General features: G+C 34.1%; 1 protein-coding gene and 1 long non-coding RNA gene across 2 annotated transcripts; one reads left to right on the forward strand and one right to left on the reverse strand.

Moving 5' to 3' along the window:
* Positions 1 to 1,308: 1,308 nt before the first annotated feature.
* Positions 1,309 to 2,874, forward strand: LOC136798537 (uncharacterized). Its single transcript, XR_010845392.1, has 4 exons — positions 1,309 to 1,412; positions 1,683 to 1,748; positions 1,977 to 2,079; positions 2,632 to 2,874. It is a non-coding gene; the product is annotated as an uncharacterized lncRNA (long non-coding RNA).
* A 2,584-nt stretch (positions 2,875 to 5,458) lies between these two features.
* Positions 5,459 to 14,274, reverse strand: LOC136798484 (inner centromere protein A-like). Its single transcript, XM_067055106.1, has 8 exons — positions 14,168 to 14,274; positions 11,227 to 13,316; positions 10,911 to 10,983; positions 10,469 to 10,537; positions 9,593 to 9,670; positions 8,276 to 9,151; positions 6,612 to 6,727; positions 5,459 to 6,341 (listed from the first exon to the last, which is right to left on the reverse strand). Exons 2-8 carry the CDS (start codon positions 13,314 to 13,316, stop codon positions 6,284 to 6,286), a joined length of 3,360 nt encoding a protein of 1,119 aa, XP_066911207.1. The 5' UTR covers positions 14,168 to 14,274; the 3' UTR covers positions 5,459 to 6,283.
* Between the last annotated feature and the right edge of the window lie 813 nt (positions 14,275 to 15,087).

Below are 15,087 nucleotides of genomic sequence, written 5' to 3' on the forward strand. Positions count from 1 at the left end.
TTCTATTTCTAAAGACAAATCGAAACCTTGGGACATGGGAAATATTGATAACGTTAATTTTGAGCTCACTAACGTTAGTTTTGGGCATTGAAAACATTGACTTTTGGAAACATTAATTTAAGGCATTAAAAACGTTAGTTAGAGAACATAACTTCTTGCGCCCAGTATTAACGGTCAGTTTCCGGCTCGAGAACGTTAATTTTTAGCCTAAAGGACGTGGGGTATTGAAAACGTTTATTTCGAGCACTAAATATGAATTTCTGCCTGATGTGGTGGACAAAACTTTGACATGCTATACATTTTCTGTTAGGCCAACCATCCGTGAGTCTGACGAAAATTTATGAATCGCAAAGAAAAAATTTGATGAAGAAGAAAATGAAGACTTTTGCGAAGAAGAGTATTTCAACTTTGAAGAGCTTAGTTTCGGCGAAGAAAAAACATTTTGAAAAGATTTTTGCAGTAGATGGTTTATCTTTTATCGAACTAAAATTAATTTTTCGGAAAATTTTTCTAAAAGCTTATTCACTTCAAAATCTTGAAAGTAGTGCTTTTTGACCAATTTTTCCTCCCAATTTTTCGTAGAAAAACAACCATAACTTTTGATGCATTAATTTAGAAGATCTTTCCGAAAAATTTAAAACAGTTCAATTCTTTGCGGACAATTTCACTGGGCGAAATCATAGATTTCCCAAATTGTAAATATAGTAAAAATATATATAAAAAATTGTATTTCAATGAATTTCAAGCGGACTTTGAAAGTCCACCTTTCGAACGTGTAAATATCTGAAATATATTGAAAAAATATGATAATTCAAGGATTTCCATCTATTTGAAAAATGATCCTTACTATATTTCATTATTTTGAAAATATGAAATTTTCATGTCGTTAAAATCTCTTGAAATATGATATTTCATTAAATTTTCGCTAAATTTGAAAGTTGAAGTTTCCATCAAATGGGAATTCTTGAAAATATCATTTTCACTAAATTTACTATTTTTGAAATATGAGAGCGCCAATCTAAAATGGTGGCATAGATCTTAATCCGGGGGTCAATAGAAAACCAATAAGATTCGTATGATATCAATATTTACAATGTAAATATGTTTTAGAAGATTACTCCAGTTTAGTTTTAATTTCACTCGAATAATTTTAATTCGAAGAACACCTAATTGTATGGTGTTTACGTTATATTTTTGAGAGTATCTTAAGTAAAATTTAATAATTTAACCCCCTGAACAGATGCCAGATTCGCTTTACGAAATCAAAACATTCAAAACCAGTTTTCAATTTTCTGGTTTCTTTGACTTTGATGATTGTTAAAGTTGGAGAGGTGGAAGTGATAAGCTGATCAGGAGTCTGGTGTAAGAAAAATGGAAAGGAGAAACATAATTCAACCACAAAATCATGATGTGTAAGTATTACTTCACCCATTTATATCAACAAATTAGTCTAAGTGCTATTTCTATCTATCCTAAACTAAGGGTCGATCAGACAACAATCATTTAAGGATTTTTTTGTATCTTTTTGTTTCTTTAATTTGCCTTTGCGATTTGTCATGTCATTAACCCAGATCAGGGGTATATTTTCTACTTTATTTTACTTTTTTTTGTAAATGTTGTTCTCCTTTGCTGTTCATTTGTTGTCAAAATGTTTGACTCTTTTTTTTCTTTCTACACTACAGGTCGTGATGCTGTACCATAACATAAACTCCACGAAACCATTTCTCGTCAAGTAAATCAAGGCTAAGGTAAGGGAATCATCTGCTTATTTGTATGCTACTTTTTTTAAAAGAACTATAAGCTGGATAATTTGCTATATTATGTAGGTATTTCAAGTTTTTTCTTTGAGCAATGAAATGTTTTTGGTAATATTCTTCTCAATTTCTTACTATTCTGAGATATGATTAAAATGATTATCTTTGTTTGTGAATGAATAATGGAGCAATATACATCAGTTTTGTTTATTTTTTATACAGGTTAAATGACGTTATCAATCACTGCAACTGTACAACTCTCTGCACCATAAAGAAAAAGTCCAGATAACCTACACTACATGATCTGACAGACAAAACTGGAGAGGTATTTATCACAGAATTCAATTCAATTTTTCAACTATTCCTAGTCCATTTGCTTTACAAGGTAACCTTTTCTCTCGAAACTAGAGATCAAATGTATATAAAGTGATTTTACTAAACTGTTGTTTTATAGCCAATGTTTTGTTAATTTCCCGGAGGGGGGGGGCACTTAGTCAAAATTGGGTATGGGGACGTTCTGCTGGGCAGGGTTCCTTTTTTTATCTAGCAGGGTGCAAAATTTTCTAATTTTCAAGATGAGTTTCTGATAGGGTCGATTATTTTGATTATTACAATTTTCAGGGTGGAAATGAGAAAATTTAAAAAATTTTCGGCTACTTTTATTAATTTTTGCCCCTCCAGGGTGAAAATGGGAGATCTTTTAATTTTTTGTTCTGACAGGGTTCCAATTTTGCCAAAAGTTTACATCTGACTAGGATCAACTTTTCAAACTCCAGTGGTACTTCCCCGTCGGCCGTCAAGGTCGGAGCCTTTGGGTTAATTTCGTGATAAGATTCATATTTACTTTTGATAGTTTGAATATATTATTTTTCTTCAGGGAACACCACAAACTGACTCGATTTTTGAAGAAAGCTGATTGACTTATGATCCTGAAATCAAGTTATTTGGCAAGTGACGGTTACTGATTTCTTTGATGTTTTTAATTTTTTGCCCTCATATATTTTATACATTTGTATTTTTTCTGTATTTTTTTACCTTGTAATTTAGATTATCTAAATATTAAATTTACTTTATCTTATTTAATATGAATTTTTAGTTCTTCTAAAGATGAAATAGATCAGTAACATAAAATGTAAACTAAAAAGTAACCTTTGTGTCTTCCTTCCTTTTTAGCTCTATTTTGATACATCGAAAATTAACATTTGCAATTAGGAAATCTTTTAAACTTAATGTTTCATCCTTGTGTGAAGATAATAATTATGAAAATTTTCCTTTGGGAAATGTTTTAAACTTGACATTACATTCCATGGAAAGTTAGTAAATGTAATATTTCCCTTATTGAAAATTTCTAAACTTGAAATTTCATTATATGTAAAGTTAGTAAATATGATAATTCCATGTGTCAGGAAATGTCTGAATAGGAATTCTCCATCTTTACATTTCGTAGGAAATATGGTCTTTCAAAAGGTATGAAATATATAGAAAATGTTAGATTTCCTATATATTTCCTACATTAGAAATCTATGATTTCGCCCAGTGTTTAAAAAAACTTCAAAACAAAAAGGTTAATTACCTATTAAAACTTAGCAATTTTTAGAAAAGAAGGTGATGCAACATATTATTAACGTGTTTTTAAAGTTCATAACGTCATTTTTGCAATTAGATTTTCAATCGCACGATGGGTTATTTTTTCTTATTTGGCGCGCCCTCAAAGAGAGCAATTAATCGTTAATTGCATCCTGTAGAGAGCAATTAATCATTAATCACACTCTTCGATGCCGTGCCGATGTTTACTAAATTGATTTTATTGTTTTTTCTTACACTTTTTCTACATCGAACGTTTTGATTGCATTCGAATTCATTTTGTGAGAAAGAAAATCTATAAACAACAATAAAAGAAAAACATAGAAAGAAGAGGGCTTCATTGGGCTCTTCCAGAAAATGTCCGTACATGGTGGGTGGAGGATATATTGTCCGGGGGGTAGCGAAAATTCATCAAAATTTGTCTTGTCCGGGGGTAAATTTGCTCTGTCCGGGGGTCAACTGATGCTTGTCCGTTATCCCAATATATTTGGGATATCCAAATTATCCAAAGCCCATTTTGAGCCTCGAGAACGTTCATTTTGAGCATCAAAAACGTTCATTTTGTGCTTTGAGAACGTCGATATTCGGTGTTGAAACCGTTGATTTTTTGCATTTAAAACGCGTTGATTTTGTGTCAAAAACGTTCATTTTTAGCATTGAAAACGTTGATTTTGAGCCTTGAGAACGTCGATTTTGAGCCTTGAGAACGTCGATTTTTGGCATAGAAAACGTTGATTTATTGCATTAAAAATGTTGATTTCGGCACTGAAAACGTCGATTTTGGGTATCAAAAACGTTCATATTGGGCCTCGAAAACGTTAAATTTGGACATTGAAAACGTCAAATAATGAGCAATTAGGGTGATAATGAGCAATTAGTCGTGAATGCGATCGTTTCTTTTCACACGCGGCAACCCGAATCTCGGAGAAGCGCAACATTCCAAAGTCTATGGTAATAAACTCCATACGCGCAAAGTTAAACTTCTCCTTGTTACGATCCTGCTTGCTTTGCATACGAGGAACACGAAGGAATCAACACTCCATCGAGATGGCTGATGTTGATTTCGCAGAAATGGCAAATAACTTAAACCAGAACATTTAATGAAAATTTCTATTAATTTTTAAACTTTTTATCATTTATCGCATGAGAATTCCGTGTGTCTTCTTTCAGCCCGGCGTGACCGCAAGGTTATGCTAAAGTCCCTGGGTCGTTTTTTTTGTTTGGTTTTGTTTTGTTTATCCTGTCTTACCTGTCTTTCTTTTTTTGCAGTCACTTTATAGTTTATTGCATTTTTGTTTTATTCTTTATTTTAATCAATGAGTTATATATTTCAAAAACTTTTTTTGTAAAGGATAATTATTAATATTATAACATAGTAAAGTAATAATATGCTACATTGCAATGTTAAAAAAAAAAAAAAAATTAGAGAAAAAAAAAAATTAAAAAAAAAATGAGCAATAACAGTGAAAACCTGAAAGCGTTAATTTTGATCACTGAGAACGTCAGGCTAGGAAGCAAAACGTGGGTAAGTTGGGAGAGCATGGGACAAAGAAAGACAATAAAAAGCTTCGTCAAAATAATGTTCAAGAAATATTATGGATCATCACCGTAAACAAAAAACATCTTTACAAAAAAGCCGTGATACAATAATGAAAATAAACAACTATGGTTAGGTTTACAAATTTTCTTTTAGAAAAACATCGGAATTTGTTTATTTGGGTCTAATGACGAAATCTAATAAGCATATTACGGATAGATTTACTTTGGCTAGTTCACATCGAAGAGTGTGACAACAAAATCTTTTTGTACAGGCAGCCTAGTAAACGTGACTCAAAAATGTAACAATGCCGAATTAAATCAAAGCCATAACATAGCCTTAAAATAATTTACGCTTTACCAAAAAGCTTTGTATCCTTTTTAGAACGGCCAAAAATATCTCAATTATCGTTTAATTACCAACTCAATTAAATGTAATGATTGGAAGGTATCATTACAGTTCGATTTGCCACAAAGGAAATGCTATCAATTCAAAATTCTACTTTTTCTTTCAAAACAAGAGTTGCGACATAGCAAGCAGTTCTATCTAAATTGGATCAGAAAAATTAGATGCATTTTTTGGATTTCGTGATTGTTCAATATAAATATCTTTTTTATATATTTCCATTTTTTTCATACCCGAAAAAAGACAAATTTGATATTTTTCTAAAAAAATAGTTGAATAAATTCTGTACACCTTTTTTACATAATCTATAAATTTTGCTTTTATACAAAAAAAAACTTTCTCGTTTCAAAAAAAAAGAAAGCTCGATATCAAATAGGAGTAAAACTACTCGCGTCTTTCAGTTTGATTAAATTGAACTCTTTTCAATCTTTCACAGAAGTGGGCTAATACAAGTTAATAATTTAATACGGTACACACTTTGATTGAGAAATCAAAACCGGGGCAAAACTGCAGCTTTATATTACGTAGATACATTATTACATCAAATCATTCTGTACCTTATCGTATTTCATTCATTATATCTATATTATTTTCGTAGTTCGTGCCTTACAGAGAAAACTAAAGTTAAACGCTTTCAAAGCGAATTGCTGTTTTTTTCTTCCAAAAATCAGTTCAGGGAAAGACAGAGTAGTTTTACATTTAGAGCTTTTAAAAACGTCAAAAAATTGATTATTAAGAAACTATAAACAAAGCTAGAGCTAATGCACCTATCAACCCTAACACCACAAGGGGACTGTGTTCGAGTTAACGAGGGTTAATGCATAATATATCAAGAGGCTCGCGTCAGACATATATTTTTGACGCCATAAATATAAAGCCCTGGCAAATTCGAGTTCACTCCTCTTATGAATTTAGGATTGGTAGATGAATTGATAATGTAAATAAAAATTCTTCTTTTTCTTTAGCTGATAAAAAAACGAACGAACAAACGAACGAATAGTGGTTACGTCTTGAGAGCTTCCTCTTTCTGTCGGTCAATCACCCAAGCATCAAACACTTCCCTAAAAATAAAAAAAGGGTATTCATATGCAAAATAGCCCATTATCTGTCTTTATTGTCACGTGTACTCAACATAGCACCTCTACTTGACGTGATATACATTTTTATCAGGATGCCATGTATTGATTTAGTCACATATTTGACAAAGCACAGTAAAACAGGGTAAAAATTTATTATAGAATTTCTGGAGTTTTTCCTTCGGCCATGCACAGAAGGATAACAAAAAGTTTAAAATAATTGAGTTGTCATAATTGTTAAGAAAAATATATTACCTGCAGTAGAGCACCAAACAATCGTTACTGCAATATTGAGCACCTCGCTCGCGCGTGACTTTGATGGGGTTTGGACAACTTTCACGAACACATAAACGAGGTCCTTGAGGAGCAACCTATGAGAAATCAAAGATAAACAATGACGAGAAAATTCAAGAAAACTGATTGTACATACTTTTCATAAGAACAATTTTATAAAAAAATGGAACTTAAAAAGCTTAGATGAAACTAAGAACAAACGAAGCCTCAGATGTCAGAAATGGATAAGAAAATACTAATTTTAATCCCTTTTAAGTCAGAGAGTAAAGAGTTAAGAGAGTAGAGTTATCATATTAAGAACATTTTAAGAACAATCAAAGCTGAAAATCACGATCTCGAACAAAATTTATTGTTTCTTATATAGAACACAAAATTCAAACTTAAGTATCTAAGATTCCATGGCAAATACAAGGAAATGTTCGAAAAAATATGCACTTCAATCGAGATGATCAAAAGAATTTTTGACTTCATTTCCAAATTTCAAGGCAATCATTGATGCTCTGTTCCCATGGCAGTTCAAAAAAGCTTTTGAAACATATTACTAAAAAGTCGACAAAAACCATGAGGAATTTTCTACTTAGAAAACTGTTCCACTTTAATCTGACATACTAAAATGAATCAGCTATTGTTTCGGTAGAACTCTGAATTCACCTGTTACATCTTTTTATAAAAGAACCTTTAGATTTTGGCTCAGCACCGGTTTTTCTTAAAAGAGCAGTTTTATAAGAACACAAGGCTCAATTTAGCCCAAAACCTATGAACAAATTAAGAACAAAACCAGTATAAATACCTATGCTTTTTTATCATCAGTATACCTTGTAATTTTGTAGATTTATGATTTGAAATTCAAGAACTGAGGCTCAGCATATGCTTGATTTTTAGCAAGATTTGTACAAATAAGACTATTCTCAAATTCAGACTCGTGTTCTTATAAAAAACGTGTGCACCCTCTGACCAAAGTTCCAATCCTATTGAAATAAATAGAAACTAGCCGTATGCGCAGCGTCGCACGCTGCGTGTCCCAATCCAATGAATCACTACACATCTAAAAATTCTAACTGAAGAAAGATAGCCGCCAATTGATGATTTAATTTTGATTTTAGGAAATAAAGGAGAAAAAAGATAACCATTGCATTGCAATTTTTGACCACAATTAAATAAATGGCTTAGCAAAAGTATATTTTAGATGTTCTTAGCCATCGTGGCTGGCCATCGTGGTTGGACATTCGAGGGTGACTTTGAAAGACTTTAAAAAGTTTTGAAAGTGATAGGGAGCCGCTATTGTAAACATAAAGTTTCAAAGAGCATCTGAATAAGCATTCTTTGAAATGACAAAAAAAAAATTGGGAAGAAGGTTGATTTTAACCCATCAAGCTCCAAACTTGATGAATAGAAAATAGTATCTTGAGGTCTCAAAGTTAGTCTAGTGGTAGGAAATCTGCTTAAGGTGCAAAAAGATGATGGTTCAACGCCATGAAGAGGAGGCTTTGTAGAGCTTTGTTAGATTTTCGAAAACTTTTTACAAAACGTTGTAAACACACACGTTTAAGCGTATTAATATATAGATTAATTGAGTCTACAATGTGAAATAATTGGGAACAAAACATCCGTATGAAAAGCATTACCTGTCCATTTTCACCGTGCGCTTTCTTCGGTATTTTGAAAGACGCTTTGGGCGGTGGAGACGACAAGGGCGGTATTGAAGAATCGTCAGTTTTATAGTCTTTATTAGTATCATTATTGTTCACTTTATCCGATGCTTTCTCTTTTACTTTTACTTTTTCTTTAGTCGTTGCTTTCAAGTTTTTGGCAGTCATCCCTTTTACTTCTGGGGCGGTTGGCGTTGAAGCGGGCGTTTCAACAGTCGCTCGAGGTGGAGACATTTCTTCTTGTACTGGCGTGGACGCTTCCGGGTGTTTTGGTTGGTCAGTTTCCATGGTTTCCGGTTGTGCATTCGCTTCCACTTTCTTCGGACTTGGATCGTATTGGATGTTGGTTGAGACGGTTTCGACTTCCATTTTGACAACTTTTCCCTTCCCTTTACCTTTAGAAGTTTGTTTTTCGATTTTCTTTAACGTTTTCTTAGCTTTAGCTGCTAGTTCTTTGATCCGAGATATCGCATCATCCTCCTCTGACTCTGACCCTTCAGTGTCGGTAGACGGCGGTGAGGGGGAGTCAGTCGCAGAGGTTTTAGTCTTTTTAATATACTTTCGTTTGCGTTTAACTTCTGTTCCATCAGCTGCTTGATCGATAACAGAGTCGTTCGATTCTTCGTTGAAATTATGTAACGGTGGTGAAAGTGTACTTGAAGTGGCGATTGTGGTTGCTGTTAGTTTCGGGCGGCTGGTGGCAGGCGTCTTCTTTTTGGCGCCCTTCTTGCTAGGACTAGTCTTCTTAAGCGGGGCGTCTTCATCATCGTCATCAGGGGCCGTCGATAAACCGTCTCGACTGTTTTGATTAGCAGAAGTGGAAGGTGAAAGTGCTTCGTTCTGTGCTTCTTCCTAAAGATTAATTGTTAGGATTTTAAGTAATTTAATTGCATAATACAAATCATTAAAAAGGATGCATTGCGTAAAACTCGCGAGAGCATCACAAGGCTTACGTTCATCTCATTAATTGATATATTATGTCCTTTCAATCACAAAATATCAGAGGAACGAAAAATAGTTCAATAATGGATAAGAAAAAAACAGTAGAGCCTATCAGTCAACAACAAATAAGTTTGATGAAAAAGTAACTGGACTCTCAAGGTTGAATTGCTCCCTATTCCCTACCTAAGGGTTGGAATACAAATGTATGGAATGGGTGGAAAATTTTCGAAAAATTAATTAACAGGGGTGCTTAATAGGTACCCGAGAATAAGAGTGCACCAAAAGCAAATGAAAATTCAGAATCAGGATTCAGGATTGAAAACCTTTAATGAAAGAGAAGAGCAAATTTACCAGAGCTTTTTTCTCCTTGTACTCTTTAAGTTTGATGTCGTATTCCGCTTTCTCTTTCTGATAATTCTGTCGGTGAACCTTCAAAACAAAAGAAGAAATACACTTATGTAAGTAAGTATATTCATCTGGTGGCTGTCGGCGGAGCCGGGAGAGACGGGGTTTATGCCCTTTTTTGTTATTTGCACTAGACCTGGGAGATCGAATGCTGGTGTGGGGCTCCAAACCTACTCTCAGCTCGCAGTAACTTACCGCTTAGATCAGGTTACTCATTCGTTGAGTTGGCGGTGAGCAGGGATCGAACCCAAAACCCTTAGATTGTAAGGTGAATGCTCTAACGACTGAGCTACCCGGCCACTCTTACACTTATTGACCCTAAACAGCGCGGTCGGCTTGTTAGAAGACTGGTAAAATAAGTTTACATGAGTTTCTTGACGAAGAATCAAGAATTACTTTTGTTGAAAATTTATGACAGCATATCATCGAGGAGAATAAGTAAGGTCACGTTAAATCAAACTTGTTCGACTGCTAAAATTAGGTCATATTCCAACGCAAAAAGTCGGGGAATGAGTAATTGGCGCTCCCCCCTTTGTTCTCAATCTTCTGAAAAAAATTGAGATGGTATTCACGAGTGGAAAAATATTATATAACATTATAATGGTACTTATAGCAGTTATTCAGTTGATCTTTTTTTTGGAATAGTTTCATTTTTATACTCTACTCTTGAATATCTTTTCAACGAGTATAAAACCGCTGTCAAATTGAAAATCCATCACTAAATTACAGCCTTTCTTACCCAACGTAGATTATTATTGACACAGACATTCTTTCTATATTCAAGTAGTAAGATTACATAAAATCATTTATTGGAAGTAATACCTTTTTCTTTTCGGGGTCCAGTTCCTCCCATAATTTACCAATCTTTCTTGAAAGTTCACCAAAGTTTTCCTGCAAAAACGACAAAATCATATAACTGCTGATTCAGGCTACACAAAACCAAAGTATGTTGGATTAAAGAGCTTTCAATGTAATTAGCTCTCGTCTGATCTAATTGCACCAGAATTGCACTTGAAACCATAAAGAATGAGGCCAAAGATGGATTTTTTGAATCGCATGCATAAAAAGATTACCCTAATTCGTGCATTTAACTGATATTAGAAGAAAATTTATTCATCACTCCGAAAAATAAATGTTTACAATTCATTGCGTTGATTATTTTTCGAAAAGGGCTTTCAAAATTTCAGACCTCTAAATAAAAAATGTTTTTAAGAAAATTATATACCAAATTACAAAACATTTTAAGTCACAAATTAACTGATACCTTATACATGGGGTTCTCTTCTTTCAACCTCTGCTGTGCTTCACGAAAGAATAACTGGTATGCTAAGATGGGTCTGAAAAAATTGTAAGTAAACTTATTTTTACTGATGGAGGAACAGTTATCTTGAAGCAAATCATAATAGGTACATTGGAATGAGAGATGACTAACAGAGGCAAAGTCTAAATATTCGCATTTTATAAAATACAAATTAATTTCAGTTGAATATAGAATAGTCCAAATTATCAAAAAGTACTTAAAATGTCAGTTTAAATCGACATGACCAGCAGTAATCTTTTTATTTAGAAAAGTCGCATACTTAGTAGGTTCATCTGGATCTTTCTTTTTACGACCTGCACGCTTTTTCCTCGGTTTCGGTGCCGCCTCCTGTCGTGCGTCTTTTTTCAAAGATGCAGCCACAACCGAAAGTGGCACTGAATCATCGGACTTCTTACTCCGCTTAGCAGGCTTAGCACCAGAGCTCTCCTCTTCTGTATTATTCTCACGAACTATAGAAATTGGTTCTTCATGTTTTAACAAAGATAAAGGTAAAGAGTCAGAATCCTCATCATCGTTATTTGTATTATTATTCATAGAAACGTCCTCAATTTCATTTTGTTTCGGTACTGAAATAGATGTTATCATTGGCTCGTCTGAGTCCTCTTGTATTGCAGTTAAATCACTTTCACTAAAATCTAAATCCTGACCGTCTTCTTCGTCTCCAAGGAAACTCATGTTTTCAGCTGGTTTATTGTTCGCTAAAGCAGCCAAATTGTCTTTTGTTAAAGTTGAAGTGGGCGTAGGCGGTGTAGGCGGGGGTGACTGGTCGTTATTAAAAGTGTTATCAAAGTCTGAGATAATTTTTGATACTGGATTATTGGTTTGTTGTGTGACTGTGTGAACTTGAACAATACGTTGTTCGACATGAGGTAAAGCGTTATGATTATTTAGTTGGGATATTAATTTTTCGTTTTTCTCTTTATTCAAGTTCAACTGAGTCCTTAAATTAGCATTGTTCACATTATTCCTTAACCCTTGAAGTCTCTCTTTTAAAGTTTTTTCGACTGCAGGTTTAATAGTATTGTCTTTACTATCTTTCTGGATGGACGGTTTGATGCTGTCTAGGCTGGGTGCCAATCCTTCTTTTTGTTGAGAATTCTGTATCACAGACTGCTGTTGTTGTACAGATTTTTGAGTGTTCTGAACAATAGTTTGTGGAATTGCTTTAGGAACGTTCTGAGATAAAGCTTGCGGTATCAGTTTCGGAATGTTCTGAGAAATAGTTTGCTGAGCGAGTTTTTGTGTGTTCTGGACAATAGCTTGCTGAATTGGTTTTTGAGTGTTTTGAATAACAGCCTGTTGAACTGGCTTTTGAATATTTGTTTGGACTACAGGTTGTTGCTGTTGTAGGTTTGATTGAGTGGCAGATAACGTAGAGACAGTGACAGTTACACTAGGGTTTGGTGAAGACGGTTGCTTTTGATTGGGTAACACATAACCGACTTTTTTACCGTTGACTTCAGTGACAAACATCAATTTCTGGTCAGCTGTTTTTATGATCACACCGTTTTGTTGTAAAGGGTTATTTGAGGCACCTGTCGAGATCAATTGAGGTGGGGTAGTTTGTTTTGGTTTAGGTTGTTGAATGTTTTGCGCTAATTGTGGTTGGTGGTGCACTTGTTGTGTTTGTTGTGGTGTGGTTAAAACTATGGCTTTTTTAGGCTGGTTATTGGTGGTGATAACCTTCTGAACAGGTTGTTGGATGTTGGAAGAAGGCGACATAGCCTTAAAACTATTTTGATGTTGCTGTTGTAGGGAAGAGGGTGAAGTCATGTCAAAGATTGGAGATCCTTGCGCATGAAGTGGTGAGCTGGACGATTGAGATAGATGTTGTGTAGGGGATTGTTGATGTTGGGGTAGTGCTTGCTGAGGTTGTGTTGGTATACGCTGACCACCAACGACAAGATACTGCGAGCTTTTCTGTTGATTTGCTGTATGATTGACATAGTTCATGTTGTTCCCGATCAGTCTGTTTTGGATGTTGTTTGGCATGTTCTGATGTTGTTGGTGATGCTGTTGCTGGTTGAGCATGGAGGACGTATTGACAATGTTATTGTAATTCATACGTTGATTCAAACTAGAACTCAAAGGGCTACCTAATGTTGAGGCTAACTCTTGTGTTTGTTTCATGAGTTGAGTTATGGGTCGATAGCTACTGTTGTTTGTCTGAGGAGCAGCACCCATATTATTCATGTGGTGCTGCATGTTGGCATAGTTTCTTTGCATATTGTGTTGCATGCTATCCAGAGGAGGTACTGGCACCAGTTGAGGGATGTTGAGCAGATCCTCCAGATTGGTATCAAAATCACCCATCAAATCGTCTTCAGGAAAAACAAGATCATCCGCCATCTGTGAAGAATTTAAAAGAAGTCAAAATTGAGATAAACATTGTTGGAACATGATGATAAACTTCAAATTTTTCGATAAAATTGGAAAAATTTGTATTTCGCGGGAATTAATCTTCGCGGTTTTCAACTCTCGAAATTTTCGCGATTTTGACGAAAAACTGCAAAAAACGCTAAAATTAAAACCCGCAAAAATTAGTTCCAAATCTTTTAAATAGAATAAAAGTTCTGTATTACTAATATATTTAAAAATGAAATTTCATAGAACATCCAGGTAGGTCCAATAAATGGTGCTAAAATTAATCTTACCAATGTAAAGTCTTTGCTGAAGTTCAATTAAAAAAATTGAAGAAGAGAAAAAAACTTTCTGATTCATTTTTAATAATGGTTTATAAAAATGGCTGCTCTTTGCCATTCACAAAGATCATGCAGTTTTCAATGATTAGATTACTGAGGTGCATAATAGCTGTGTCTTTTATGAAGAACCTTTGAAATTGTATACACATGAGGTATGAGAAATTTGTACCATTTGAAAAAGCATGAAAAACTGATAGTAAACCATATCCTCAAAATTTTCTTTTGGAAGGCAAGAAGTAATCCCATTCTTCGCCACGGCATGACCTCAGAACTGGGGTACAACAGAATACTTACTGAAGATTTATTATGTGTTTTCAGTAAACATAATCTTTTAGTGAGTTAAACCATAGCGTTTGTTTTCCCCTCGAAATTAATAAATCTTATTGGTTGAAAAAGATGTCACATGACTTTCCGTGGCAAAGAACATAGGTCAACATACGAGGTCAACATGAGCTTTTTCCCAGGCACTTTTCAGATTTCACTTAGAGAAATACATACCTTTGGTGCTCTCAAAGTATGTACATATGATAGGTTTCAAGAACTTGATACAAGTGCCACATGAATTATCTTTTTATTTACATATCTATGAAAGTAAAGGTTAAAATATAATTTTGACATTGTAGAAACCCTCTTTCAGAAGCCAAAAAGGGGTACGGAATGGACTAACAAGATTATTTTCATGACATGAGGCAGTTGTAATCGGACAAGAAAGACTTCTTTTCTATGAATCAATTTCAAAAGCAGGCAACAAAAATTTTGCAGATATATTTTATATAGTTTCAAACCCCATGTCAAGCACTTGAGGAATGGAGAAAAATGTTAATGTGTGTGTTGATTTGTTGCTCATGAGATGGAGAATAACTTGATAAAGAGTTTACATTGGGTCAGAAATTTACAATGGCAAAAATAGCATGATCCAGTTTGGAGCACTATTTGCCACAGCAGATTTTCAGGGCTTTTTTCTATCAGAATGGTGGCCAGTATCGATTGGAAAATTAGAAATCTGTAGGTAAATTTGGTTTGTATGATTGGTTGGTTGACAAGAACAAATAAGGAATTGGTTCTTGCTTTCTTTAAAGTCTGGAAAATCCCCTCAATCACGTGCTTTTAATTTCCGAGGATGTAAGTGCACAATTGCGCACTTAATCCCGCCCTGGTAGAGATTGCTTTAACTTACTTTACCCAACTTTTCAGGAAAATTTATCTTACTAAAATTACTCTGACTAAAATTTGAGAATGTTTTTAGTAAATCGGTACTAAATTTAGTGATTTTCAGAATTTTTTGAATCTTTTTTAGAAGTTTTTGTGATATTTTCAGAATTTTTGCATTTTTCAAAAAAAAAAAAAAAATTCAAGTTAAATTATTTTTGCATTCAGTCATACTCATATGTCTTTATTGTTTGCTCAATTCATAAAAG

The sequence above is a fragment of the Clytia hemisphaerica genome, unplaced genomic scaffold (genome assembly GCF_902728285.1).
Source record: "Clytia hemisphaerica strain Z4C2 unplaced genomic scaffold, Clytia hemisphaerica genome assembly, whole genome shotgun sequence".
NCBI classification, from domain to species: domain Eukaryota; kingdom Metazoa; phylum Cnidaria; class Hydrozoa; order Leptothecata; family Clytiidae; genus Clytia; species Clytia hemisphaerica.